The following is a 14,102-nucleotide window of genomic DNA, read 5'->3' as shown; positions in this document are numbered from 1 at the left end:
AATGCAGGAGAAAGAAATTCAAAGAACAAACTTACAATGGTTTAGTTCAAATGCTTATTCAACTACATCTGCTATATAATCACACTGCTTTATTAAAAATAAACAAGCAAAAGATGTCTTCATGTAAATTCACTTTAACAAAGATATTTCTCTTTGAAGCATATTGAAAAAGAAGATTGTAAATTTAAAATGTTAAACTAGCCTCTTTAAAGTAAAAAAAAGAAAGGTCTCAGTTCTAACAGTGCTGTATTTCTGCTATATTGCTCTGATTTTATATATAAAAAAAAAAAGAATCTGACTGTTCCTTAGCAGAGATGTGGAAGTAAAGCTCACTTAGATATATCTTCCAGGCATTTTAAAGCTTCTGCTTTAGAAATAGTTTTCCAGTTTTCAGGAATCTCACCTGAATCATAAAATTTTAAATAATACTTCTCCTCCAGATTTTCTTTAAATCTGCACACAAACCATTTCCAGTAAGCCAGCTTAGACTCATCAGGGGTGATTCTCCATGAAGCATACTCTGGACCAGCAGACCTGTATTGCTTACAGGGGACAGGTTTCTTGGAGTTACGATAAGGGTAGAAAGTGAGATTGCTTGCAACTCTTGACGTGCAGAAGTCGATGGACATGATGTTTGAGTTTGCATGGTACATTCCACTGACTGCAGAGGACCGATGGAAAGGTACGCTGTGGTCATCCGGGCTGTGGTCTTCTAGGGTGTTGGTGCACACGGCTAAACAGAATGGACACTTTACCCAGCAGCACTTACACAGCTGACTAATGAGGATTTCTTCAGGTGTTTGCCTTGAGTTTTTCATTTCATCCACTGAGAAACTTACAAGTTGCTCCTTTAATAATTTAAGCTTTTTATTGGCTTCTTTGCAGAGAAAGTCAAAATCATTAATGTCGCGGAAGTTCTTAAAACCTGTACTGTCAAATTTTAGCTGATCTTTTAGCAGAACAGATAACTCACTTAGCCACATTGATATACCCCCTCGTTGGGTTTGGACCTTCTGTGTTGCAGTAAATAGAGCTTGACTCACAACTGTGTAGATGTCCTCTACATTTTTCTGGTGTATTATTTTTGCTTTATCCTTGTAATCTGTGCTGATATGCTGGTGTACTTCTGCTTTAATGAAATCCTCTACATGGTCTCTTGGATGTTGTATGTACTTCATGAACTCATCAAAGTTCTCTCTCTCTGCGAGGGACCTCAGTACATTTTTCTCCAAGTCAAGCCTGTTTCCGCTAAAAGCTGGGACATTACACTTCATTTCTCCAGCGAGAGCCATGGCAGTCTTAGTATAAGCAGTTTCAATGATAGACGGTCTCAGTTTTTCACATATCATTTCGCCAAGCACAACAGCAGAGGAGTTTCCGTTGACGTAGATTTTGAAAATATTATAATAATGCATTTTCTTGCTTTCCAGATAGATGAACGCATCATTTTTATTTTTAAACTTCTCCTGGGACTCAAGCAGCAAACCCTTGACTAAGTCAAAAACATGCAGAATAAGATCCACTGTGAATTCCTTTCTGAAAACATATGACTCCAAATTGGCCACCTCTCCTTTGACAAGATGGACCATTTCTTGCAGATATGTTAATTGGTACCCATTAGTTTCTATAGGTTTCTTTTTTATTCTACTGATAGACTCTGTTGCAACCATGTCAATCATTTGCCTGATTTGTCTTTGATCACTGGACAGAGCTTTATGTGTGTTCGAAAGGTTCAATGCAACATTTTTCCAGAAGGTTTTCAATTCAGTAAGTGGATTTGCTTGTTTGTTAGTTAGATTGTCTTCTTTTTTATAACTCTCTTGAGTGGTTTCCTTGGTTTTTTGCATCTTGAAGTTCTTTAAATAACTCGAATAGTCATCAATTTTTGGTATAACTTTATATCTCTCACTATCTTTGCATTCTTTGATGATTTTCTCCTCTATACCAAGGTTTTTTAGTATATTGAACAGATCATTTTCCAAGTTGATGTCCTCAATGGGCTTTAAACCTTTTGTTAAATCAAGCACCCAGTTTTCCCAGACTGAGTCAAACTCCTTTTTGAGTTCAGTTTCATCTTTGGCCTTGTCCTTTAACTTTTCACTGATATCTTTGCTCTTCTGGAGGAGTTTCTCCTCAAACCCTTTCTTCATACTGTCCATCTTTTTCAAAGTGTTTTTTCGCTGAATCACTCCTTGCAGTTTTCCTTGCACTTCTCTCACTTGTTCATCATGAAACTCTTTGAGTTTGTTCTCAAATCGGCCTTTCCACTGAGCCAAAATTTCTTTTTTCTCCTCATTCTCAAAATATTTACTCATCTCTTCTTTGATTTCCTCACATGTTTTGCTTGTTTCTGTACTAATAGAGCTTAAATCAAGCTTGTTCAGGTCTCCGTTTTCTATTCTGTTGAATAGCTGGTTTTCAATAGTCAACAAGTCTTTTCTGATGTGCCAAGTCCAGTTTCCATACTCTACCTCCATTTCTCTGTACACCGCCATTTCTAGTGTATTTTTAAAACTGAAAACAAAGTTTTCATCCAAGAGCGCCTCCCACAGGTCCTGAACATGTGCCTTAAGGTGCGAAAGACTGATCCCATTTGACCGTGACGCTTTGGAGAGAATATGTTTCCTCAGTTCTCGGATGCTCTCACTGTAACCTGGGTTTGGGGGAGCCATTGGTGGGCTTCCTTCCCAGAGCTGGGCTAAGTAGTGCACATCTTTCTTTATGTCAAACTCAATCATTTCGCTAAAGCAACTGACATCGCAGACTTCTTTTTTGGCTGCTAGTTGGACCATTTGGTCTAGTTTTTCTTGAAGGCGTCTCCTTCCGTCCATGTTTCTCTCTGCTGCAGCAACATCTGTAACATTTTGGTGAACAAACACGCAACTTGGACTGACTCTAATTTTCTTCATCCTCATGAAAGCTTGAACCACAATCTGCAGAACATTTTGCATCTCAGTTGGATTTTCTCCAAAGATGTTGATTAAAGTCAAATTTCCAACTCCCACAACAAATGTTGCCAGTTCATTGTCATGATTAGGAGTAGTGGAACTTTCCAGCTCAAGAGCCCGAAGTCCTTCAGTATCCACCACTAGGAAGTAATCAAAGTTAAAGTCTTGCCTGATTTCCTTTGATATTTTGATCAGCTGCATGAAGGCCCCTTTGGTGCACCTCCCAGCACTCACTGCAAACTGTAGACCAAACATGGTATTCAGCATTGTTGATTTGCCACTACTCTGTAAGCCCAGAACTGACAACACAAACACCTTTAGGTCTCCCAGTTGCATTTTAACTTTGTCTAAAACACTGGAGATCCATTTCAAAGGAACATGACCTGCATCCCCATCCATCAATTCCAAAGGATGTCCAGAGATCAGCAGACCTGCAGCCAGTTCAGGGTATCTACGCCACTCACCCTCTCTGGTGTCTCCATAGATGGCATTATGGGCTTCATAGATCTGTCCCATCTCTCTAAAAATGTGCTCCAAGCCAAATGTTGCAGACTGCAGTTGTTTTGATAAGCGTTCAAGCTCTTTTTCCTCCTTTTCTAAATTGTTTGGTTTATTGGGCCTGTTCTTCAAAGCCAGGACCTCAGACCACTTCCGGTCATAGCTTTGAATGATTGAATAAGTAGCATCTGTGGAGAGGTCATCTGTCAGGATCTGAGTCCATTTAAGGAAATATTCTTTGTCTTTCAATGGGAGTGTGAAGAGGCTCTTAGTGAACAGCTTCATCAGATTACTGCAAGAAGCAGCACACTGTTTCTCTCGGATTCTAGTCATTTCTTGTTCCTTTTTGGATTTGTCATTTTCAATGTTTCCTGTGAGACGGTGGAGTTCTTTGTTTGTTTTGGACCACTCATGCCACAAATGGCCTTGGCAGGGAAGAAACTTGTCCTTAATGCTTAAAATATTATTTTTTGGTAGCAAGTTAACTATTTCCACAGCAGCTAATTTTCCATTTTGGCACACATCATCACTTTCATCCACTCGGATCCCGGTGTTCTCAACCATGGTTTCGAGCTGGAAGATTGTTTTCAAAATCAAAGGATCATCTGAAGACAAAAGTTCTTGAATGATTCTCTTAAGTTCTTTAGAAACATCTGCCTGGTTCCTGTCTTTGAGCCCCATTTTGAATTTGCCCTTTTTGCTCTCCATCACTTTGCAGTCATCTTTAACAAGGAGGCAAATCAGAGGCTTTTTGGACCTCAGTAGGGCTGATATAACTGGCCAACTCTTGTCATCTTTTTGCAGATTGTTTACCATCACAACATTTATCGATGACATCTCAGTGAGCATTTGACGCTGCTTTTCAATCATCACAGCATCGCCATGAAGGTTACAGAAAGCGATGCAGTTATTGAAGGCATCATTGGGTTTTCCATTAGGGCAGTACCAGGTAATTTCAGCAACACCGTCTAATAAATGGCGAGTCTTGGTGCTACCAGGACTGTGTCTGTGGAAGAATGTGCTGTGGCGGTCATTGATCAAAGAGTTCATCAACTGGGACTTAGAGACTGAGAGTGATCCAAGGCGGAAAAAAGATACCAAGGGTGTTTTGGCATTGCAGATTTGAATATTCATTGTGGTGGTGTGTGAATCCCCTCTGGTTTCCTTCCATGTTTTAGTTATTTGTCTGAATGCCCAAAGAGGACACTCAATCTCCATTGTCAGTGGGTCGGGAACAAGAAAAGGTAAAGCATACTGACACTGTGAAAGCTTTGTCACCATGATCTGCCTGAGGTAGCTGTCCGAGCAGTGAAACACTGCCATCTGAACATCCATTGGATGGATATGAGTTTGAGCTGGCTCACTTGTTTCTGAACTGGAGCTCAAGAAATAGTCTAAGTCATTTTCATCTGAATCATTACCATCAGAGTCAGGTATGTGTTTTGCATGAGTAACTTCAAGACTTTCTTGTTTAACAGGAATGTATCTGGCTCTATGATCTAACTTTATCAACTTCTGAAGAAAAGAATACGCCAGATTTTTCTCAGACATGTCATGGTCCGGTGTTAAAGGTAGACCAATGTGAAGGAAATCTCCTGGGGACATTTTCCGTGGAAATTTTTCTTTTAGCTGTAGTCTGTTAAGCAATGTCTCGATCTCTGTCTGATGTTGGCTGTGTTGAGGGATTCCATCATCTTTTTTTATTTTCTGTAGAGTAACAATGGCAAATAATCAGCAGATTATTCATTACCTGTCAGTTGTTCACAAATTACTTGACCAGCTTCCTACCTTTTCAACATTTTGTCCCAAATTCTTGTCTGAGCTTCCTACAGGAAAAGAATGATGCATAAGTCAAAATAAATCTACAGCAGAATCATGTTAAGTTTTGATATAAAGGATTTTTTATGAAGATACGACGACATGATGCTATTATGTTCATCCTTAAGATGTTTACCTGTCTTATTTGCTGCATTGTCATCATCATTTACTGGAGATGCTGGTCTTTGTTTATTAGCTGGAGCCTGTTTATAGGGAATGCTAATTCCATTCCGGTGATTAATGAGAACATTCTGGTCCCACTGGGGGACTCATATCAACTCTCGTTGAATATTAAAAGACCATTAGGTGTCATGATCTGGCCTGTTTGCTCTCCCTTAATTAGTAATTCCTTTCACCTGTCGTTTTCCCTCCCTGCCTCAATTATAATTTATTCCTCTTATCTGTTTTCTCTGGTTTATATTCAGTTCAGCCTGAGCATTCAGTGCCAGATCATTACTTGTCTTTCTGTTAGCCTGTCTGTTATTTTTATTTCATGGTTCATGTCCTGGATCCTGGCAGCCAGTGGAAAGAGGGTTTTTGTGTCTGTCTCGTCTCCTGATCGTCCACTGTTCCTCCCCCGCGGAGTCCTCTGGGTTTTTGGCTCTATATGTGAGGAGGTTCAGTTTTTATCAAAGTAAGCCTGGCTCCAGGGAGGAGACCAGTTTAAAGGTCCTGCATCAAGTTCTGGTTCCAAGTCCTGTCTCGGCTACCCTCTTCCACTGAGCCTACTCAGCTGCACCTGATCCTGTCTGCTCCCGTGCGTGACCACCTGGTCACACTTTCGGATTTTGTCAGACTCTCAACCTGTCCCAGAGTTCTGTTATTGCCTGGAAGCCTGATCCTGCCCCCTGTTCTGTTCCTGCCTGATCTGTATTCCTGACCAGGATCGGCTTCCAGCATGACCTCTGGAACTGCATCTTTGGGGACATTCTTGGACTGGACTGTTTAACCAGGTAAGTGACCAACTCAGATAATCATCCTCTGTCAGATGATCGTGGTCACTTACCTGTGTTTCTCCTGCAGAGTGTCTGTGATTGGGCGGTGCCCCGCTCCCCCTCCTGCAGTATCCGTGAGCAACAGCTCCACTTTTGTTTTATTTAATAAACGTTTTGAACTTTCCTACTGACTGTCTCTCCTTGAATACTGGGTCTATCTGTCCTCGGCCCTCATGACATTAGGCTCTATCTGAATTCATCAAATTATAGCTCCTAACTCCTGTTCCTAGATCCTCATCCTTTTTATTTCGAGTTATGAGTTGTAAGGATGTTAACCAGGGTGGGAAAGGAGCTCTGGACTGCTGTGCTGAATCTGGACAGCCTTCAGCCTTACGGGCATCATTGTGAAACGGATATGCACATACTTTATACTTGTAAAATTGGGAGTACAAATAGGGTGACCAGATATCCCAATTTGTGTGGGGAATTAGCTGCATTTCCATTAACCGTCACCAATGTACAAATTGTACTTACGAAAGTGCAATTTTGAAAAATGTTTAGATACAAATTTTTACACTGCGATGGGATGGTCACATCAAATTTTTTTATATTTCACAAAACTGGAATGGAAATACTTTTTTTTTTTTTTTTTTTTACATCACACAAGTCATGTGATCTGCAACTGGACCTTATATTCTGGTAAAAAGATGAAGAAGATGATTAGAAGTTGTTGGAGGATGATGGATTGGCACATTTTTATTATTTGATGACTTAGTATTTTTGTACATTTAGTTTGTAATCATTAGCATGATGACCACTAGAGCCGTTGCTAATATATGGATATGTCTTACGTGTTTAGAGTTGCGGCCCTCCAAGTAGTTTTAAAGACTTAATGCATAAACAAACATGTGCAGGTACAGTTTTAAATAGTTTTTCTAATGTAATGAAATAACTGCAATGGGGAAAATTTACATTTTTGAAATTAGCATAATGTTGACATCAATCTGTGCACATTTGTAGAGGAGGCACAACTTGTGTTGCATTTTTGACTTCCATCCTGCTTTCTCACAAAAAAAAAAAAAAAATCCTGCATATGAAACGTTCTAATTGGAAGCTAAGAAAGCAGAGAGGCAGTCATTATCACAGAACTGTGCCAGTGTCCAACATCATGACCAATCTAAGCACAAGTGGAGGTGTCAATTTCTTCTAAAATGTTAATTTCTGTTTAAGTTACTATTCATTGCACATCTTTGAAATACTGCATCCTGTATCATGCTGGTCGTTTACCTCCCAGCTGGTTGGCTTAGTGTTTTATCTCTCTTAGATGGACTCTAACAGTTACCCTGTTGCTTCACAATGGGAACCATCCGTGTTTGTTAGATATAGGAAAACAGTTTGAACTTCTTTTACTACCTTATTTGGTGTGAGGTGTGTGTGTGGAGTTCAGCTCCCTGTTGCACATAGATTAGTCTGATATGTGCAGGTAACACCCTGATAGGTTGATGCTTGAGGATAAAAAGGGGGGAATTTAATGACCTGATGCACTGAGGTAAAACTTTTACTCTGTATCGACTGCTTATCATACATTTTTGTGTTATACTTATAGATATAAAGATGTTTTTTTCTTTGTTTGCATTACTTGAAGAACAAACCCTCACAAGTAAAGAACTGGGTTTTACAAATTCATGCTGTGATCCTGGTTTCAACGGGAGACTTCAATTGAGAAGAACTGCTAATTGGGTGAAAAACATTCGGGTCGGTTTTCGCAGGAATCAAATATGCACTTTAAAGCTGAGCAGAGACCTATTTAAAAAAAAAACATCTGCAAGACAACTGAAAATAGTTTATAGGGTTAATTCCTGCCAAATCAGATTCTATTGACCTAATGTGTGAGTTGTACATTTATTTAAGACTTAAAATACAGAAAAACAGTTGCCTAGAAATTAAATAAAAACTAGGGAAATTATGCATTGTGGAGGACATTTAGAGGAAAGAAACAAAATGTATCTGAGCATCCTGTTTATGTCTAGGGTCTCTTCCCAATTGAGTTATTGGTTGTCCAATAAAGTATTTCCACCAAGGTTTGTGGATATTAAAGGTGGATTTAAATGAGAACTCTAGGACACCGTGACATCCACGGGTAGCTGGGTTAAAATAATGCAAACAAGGAAAATGAATCTGAACTGAAAGATGACTGAACGAGAAGGCTTGGGTTATTAAACCATTTGCAATGCCACCTCCTAGCTTATAATCAATCCAAGAAGTCGTCTCTCAGTACCCCATAGGTTCTGTTAGGTTCCTGCTGTAAGAAATGTACAGAATTATTAACTCATGAAAGAACACAATTATGTTTTACCAGTTTTGTTTTCCTTAAGCACTGCAGGCTCCATTGACTTGTATCCATGATGTTCGGGCTCCAGATCCTCTTTTTGCTCTCTATTTCCACCGCGTATCCGGCCCGTAAAGCAGGATGGATTGTTTTCAGAAACCATGATTTCTATTTTTACCAGCAGCTCGGCTATCTCCTCTGCCTCTGACATACTCCTTATACACACGTGGTATCTATTTTCAGCAAAGCTCTCGTGGACTTGCAGATCTTTTAGTGCATCCTCACATTTTTCACCTAAACTGCGAGTCACAACTGTCATTACATAAGGCAGTGACTCTCTGCCAAAGGTTTTTTCCAACCACCGCAGCCCTGATTTGTAATGGTTCTCATGGAGACCATTTTTGATCAACAAAAGAAAGGCATTAATTCCCTTATTTAGGGTTGTTTCTTCAATATCTATAATGTCTTGTTGGCCGAGCAGGTTAATAACAGATATGTGCCGACCACACAAGTCGTACAGCATGGATGAAAAATGTGTATGTTCCTTTTGGGGAATTAAGATGTTTTTGGATCCAGTCACAATTGAACCTGCATCACCACATAATGCCAAGATAAACCCAGCATCATCTAAAACAAGAAAAAACAAAAGATTTTTTTTAACCCAAAATGTGAAAAAAAAGACAAATGTGATTTCAGGATAAATATGGGAAACATGAGTTTTTACTTTTCTTGATGCCTGTTGCAGCACTTGCTTCCATTGGTCTGTCATCATCTTCTGCAGAGCACGCTGTTAAATGAAATCACACTGTACTAGTTAAACCTAAATGAAATACAGTTGTTATATTTATTAATACGCACAGAATGACGTTACCTTTCTCTTTGAATCCAGAAGAGGCTGAGCTGTGGTTGGTCTCCTCCTCTGAGCTGGCATCACTCTCCTCTCTGTATACGGCCTCTTTAGGTTTCTCCATCAAATCATCCTATCAAACAAAGTTTGTTAAATCTAAATACAGTTTGCTGAGTTTGTTGTTGGTTTGTTTAATTAAGATCCCTATTAGTTACTGTTAAAACAGTTGCTATTCTTGCTGGAGTCTTGACTTCTAAACATGTTCCAACAGAACGAGGCACTGGTCTCTAAATGTAAATAGTCTGTATCAACAAAAATACATCTCTTAGCTGACTGATGTGTCAAATGCTTTTGCATGTTACTTAAAAAAGATAAGTTCAGATAAAGTGTTTCTGATGTTTTTGTGATTATAATATTCCTTATAAATTTGTTTAGAAAACAACTGTTTTTGTAGGTTTTATCAAGTTACAAAAAAAACAACCTAAACCTTTTTCTATAGTTGTTGACAGATTAAAATGTGCAGCTAACTTAACGTGCCAGTAACACTAAAAGGTGCTGTAAAAAAAAAAAAACACACAAAAAAAACACAAGTTTAAGAAAAGCTGCAAACTTCCTCCACAAAACAGAAATGCATGCTACCACTGGGGCGAGTCCAACTTGGCATTTTTCCAAATTTATGGAAAATTGTGTTGTTTGAAGACACAACCTATGTTATGACACTGAGATGCATGGAGAGTTTGATTTTTTTAATTTCATGACCATTCATTAAGGAACTTTTTTTTAAGTACATTAGAAATTGGCCAAAACCTTGTTTTGTGTTTCACAAGAAAAACATTATTTTATTTTAGGATGATAGATCTTTATTTTCTTTTGAATTTAGACAAAACATAACTTTCTACTTGGAGTCGAAAAAACTTGATGAAAAAGCTTGATATTTTTGATAAACTATAATTCTGCCCCAATATTAATAGCTCAGCTTATTCTTATCTATTTCTTTAGTTAGGCTGTTATAGGCTTAGGCTGCTGGATGACAAACAGACCACTTTTCCTCAATCTGATACATTCTACTTCTAGTCTTCAATTTGTATTATTGGTCTTTTTTTTGTCATCGAAGCCTCATCTAGCCCGTTACTCTGTCAACTGTGAAACTACCATGGACGCAGGCATCAGCTGGGCTGCTGCTGAACTACAGATTAAAGAATTGATTCTGCATTTTAGTTCCTAGTCCAGTTTTTCTCCTACATACACTTTCACAGTGACCGAAAAACAATATAAACCCACGAATAATTAGCTTTTAGTGGCAGTGGGAAAGGCTCACTGCGCAGCGTTAACCCGTGTCAAATGATTCGGCAAGCAATGCGAGTAAAATCGCCTTTTACATACATACGTCGAAACATCTCACCAGTCGCATCTGATATAACAAGCCAGAACAACTCTGCTTGCACTTGATAAATGGGGTGTAGCACTGGCAAGAAATATTTGGACAGACAAAAAGGCGAAACAATAAAGCATACTGTCTATGCCCTGGATTCCTTCCATATTGCTCTCCATTATTTAATTTCCCTTTTTCTGTCACATCATCAACATTAACTGAGCGTAATGAAGTAATCAGACATGCAGCTTGCCAGTGAGCAGGGGGGTCAGATCTGACTTTTTTTTAATTCGATGGAATAAACTCTAAAGTATCTTGAGATGTTATGTGTTGTGAATCAAAACTTGTAATATAATTATTTATTTTGTTTACTAAAAGAATACTTTGAATTCAAGTAACTTTTCTTATTTGGTCAAAATTGTCAAGCCATAAATAGTTAATCAACCAAAGAAATGGTGTTTGGCATCCTTTGTTTTGTGCCACCCTTATAGTTGATTCTAGACGATACAACTCAATATATTGGGCAGTCGCTTTTTCTGTTGGGAATAAATGTAAATTGATCAGTTTCTGTTATGTCTCCTGAAGCTGAAGCACTGCCCCTCTGCTAGTCTGGTCTAGTTTTACTCAGAAATCTATATTAAGACAACAAATATTTTTAAAACTCCCATAACAGACATAGATCATCCTTACATTATCCTTAAAAGCAACATTAAGTAGAGAGAATAGAGCGATGGGGGAAAGCAAAAAAGCAGTGATGTGCCAATCTACCTTTATGTTGCCTTTGTGGTGATCCATCCATTCTGAATGTTTTTAACATAAGAAATATATACTTTTTGTTGAATATGCTTTAAGTGTCAGTTTTGTTACTTAAATCACTAATCATTTTCAGAGGGATTACTGATCTACTCATCCTGTTGTGTTCTCCTGTATGTCCATTTTCCTAAACTACCATTTCAGCAAGAATATTTCTATGAAATATACCCCAAAAGCAAAGTTGGTACAGAAGCAAAGTTTCAGTGTCAACCGATACCGATCCAGTTTTTGAAATTACTAGCATCAAAGATAATGGTATACTTACGATTTTCTTGGCTTTGTCAAATGATAGCGAAAACGATAGATATTGTGAGTGTCCAGAGTTCAGTTTGCTGAATGATCTTTGTGCAATTGTGCAGAGCACATAAGCCTTCCAGTTATACTGGTTAGACAGACACACACCCTGTACTATACATTTGCATCATGCATACAAAACAATGCGTCACCAGACATGTTTTGGAACGGATGAGTTTAAAATTAGATTATGCTGCATTTTTCTTTTTTCTGTGGGTTTTCAGACAATGTGTTGACAACATCTGTCTTAAATAATCTAAACATGTGTAAAGTAGATATCGAGTCCCTAAAATGTTATTGTGGCTGGTGCCCTAGGACAGTGGTTCCCAACCAGAGGTACTCGTAGGGCTGGGATCTATTCTACTTTGTGAGATCCAACAAAAAATAAAACAAACTTTTTTCACCATAAGCATGTTTTTCTTGTAAGTTTGAGCTCACCTTTGTCTTTGACACACACCAAAACCAAGCAGTGGAACAGACCTGACCAAAGCAAGCACAAGTGTCATGAATGTTGAAAACAAAGTAAAACTAATGGAGTCAGTCTGACATACTCTTTTCTCCCGCCTCAAAGTGAAGACGTTTCGCTCCCCATCCAGAAAGCTTTCTCACTTCAAAATGTCTGGATAGCATGGAGCTCCAGGCTTTATAGGGTAGCCTAACAAAGCATTGTTATGGCTTAGAAAACTTGCAAATTGAACTGAAAAAAACAGGTCCACCCTTTGTAATGAGGAGTCGTTAAGGTGAGTGTTGGCCTGCAAATTAAACCGAAACTGGCCCACACCTCTTTAATGGCAAATCATTATGGACGTTATTGGCCTGGCTTGCAGGAGCGATGTTTTGACCACCTGATTGGTCAATGAGGATTGAGGTGATAGTGGGAAGGAATCAACTCTAAGCTGCGTTATAAGTTTTCAAGAGCTGAAACCTGAATCCACCCACTGTATTTAATGTTGGTTTTTCTCTCTTAACATAAATGGCTTCCTTCACACCCCTTTCAAACCACCTGTCTTCTTTGTCCAATTTTTGTTTACTATTTTGTCCTCAATTCCTCAAGTTTAAATGTGATTATGAGGGAGTTACTCAGAGGAGCTCCAGTTTTATAAAAGCACATTTATAGTATGACTTTACTTTGTATTTATTTTGATTCCTTACTAGCTTCTGGGCAACATATTTATGTTGTTTTTTATTTGGTTTGGAAAAAAACAACGTGCCAAAAAATTAAATGCTCAAGTTATTAGTTTTTAATTTAGCATTTGTTTCTGTTTATTCCAGGAGATCAGAACCTGGTAGATGAATGAAGAAAGGACGATCCAGAGGGTGAAGCCCAGGGGCGTTGCTAGGCACAAAGCTTTACTGGGGCACTGGCCCCCTATCGTATATGCCCCTCCTTCCATACACAAATACAGACAAGCACACTGCCCCACCCTGATACATTTCTACCAAAATTACCAGCTGAGATATTAATGAGTGTAAGAGCATATTTGTTTTAACATACATGAACATTTTCAACATTGCAGCTATAAAAAATAAAACGTTTCCTTATACACATTCTAAAGTAATCATTCATGCCTAGGTTTCAGAGTTTTAGTTCAGGGGAAGTTTAACTCAACATGAACTAAGTTTTTTCTTTTATTTTTTGAGCATTAAAGTCTACCTCCTATTTTTCATTTTTGCAAAGCGGTCAATCACTTGACTCTGATTCAGCTTAGAAAGTTCTTCCTTTTCAACTGATAAAATAGCCAGATGATGGAGCCTGTCTTGTCCCATTGTGCACCTCAGCCAAGTGTGGAGCCTTCTCAACACACTGAATGACCTTTCACAACTTCAGCTGTAGACTGGGATGATGAGGGAGATCTGGATGACCTGCGTTAATGTTGGGAACATGGTGTTATCAAGCAAGTTGAAAACACACTGCATATCCTTGATGACAAGGCTTTATTTTTCAACCAGGAAAAGCTTTCAAACCATTTTGAATTAAATGAACGTTTTTTTTATTCCAAATTTGTGCTGGGGATAGTGGGACAACTTCACTTGTTTAGGACCATCATGCTTTTCCCCTAAGTCACTAATGTCCCCTTCTTGTTTGTGGACGCTGTTTGTTGCTCCCTCATCATCTTCATAGTCCTGTCTCTCGCCTGTCTCTCCTGTCTCTTGCCTGTCAGTCTCGCCTCCTCCTCCCTTTCCTACTCCAGCACCTTCATTCTCATCCTCTACAGCAAAAAACGTAAATTTATATTTATGTTATTAT

General features: G+C 38.7%; 1 protein-coding gene across 2 annotated transcripts; it reads right to left on the bottom strand.

Annotated features, from left to right (window-relative positions):
* Positions 1 to 8,487: 8,487 nt before the first annotated feature.
* On the bottom strand, positions 8,488 to 9,502 carry LOC107087783. Of its 2 annotated transcripts, none has more exons than XM_015379534.1 (3): positions 9,400 to 9,502; positions 9,253 to 9,315; positions 8,488 to 9,155 (listed from the first exon to the last, which is right to left on the bottom strand). In XM_015379534.1, exons 1-3 carry the CDS (start codon positions 9,497 to 9,499, stop codon positions 8,545 to 8,547), a joined length of 774 nt encoding a protein of 257 aa, XP_015235020.1. In that variant the 5' UTR covers positions 9,500 to 9,502; the 3' UTR covers positions 8,488 to 8,544. The 2 variants fall into 2 exon arrangements, with proteins under 2 accessions (XP_015235020.1, XP_015235022.1); XM_015379536.1 differs by having other exon boundaries at positions 9,253 to 9,303.
* Positions 9,503 to 14,102: the final 4,600 nt, after the last annotated feature.

This window comes from Cyprinodon variegatus, unplaced genomic scaffold, assembly GCF_000732505.1.
Source record: "Cyprinodon variegatus isolate N-32 unplaced genomic scaffold, C_variegatus-1.0 Scaffold193, whole genome shotgun sequence".
Classification (NCBI taxonomy): domain Eukaryota; kingdom Metazoa; phylum Chordata; class Actinopteri; order Cyprinodontiformes; family Cyprinodontidae; genus Cyprinodon; species Cyprinodon variegatus.
Note: the sequence above shows the minus strand (reverse complement) of the source record. Positions and strands in the feature narration are given on the sequence as shown.

Excerpts from the sequence above, each read along its gene's own strand:
- LOC107087783 (XM_015379534.1), bottom strand. The coding sequence starts at position 9,499 with ATGGAGAAACCTAAAGAGGCCGTATACAGAGAGGAGAGTGATGCCAGC. Across the intron at positions 9,316-9,399 it reads TTCTGGATTCAAAGAGAAAG|CGTGCTCTGCAGAAGATGAT; the intron begins GTAACGTCATTC and ends TTCATTTAACAG. Across the intron at positions 9,156-9,252 it reads TGCAACAGGCATCAAGAAAA|ATGATGCTGGGTTTATCTTG; the intron begins GTAAAAACTCAT and ends TTCTTGTTTTAG.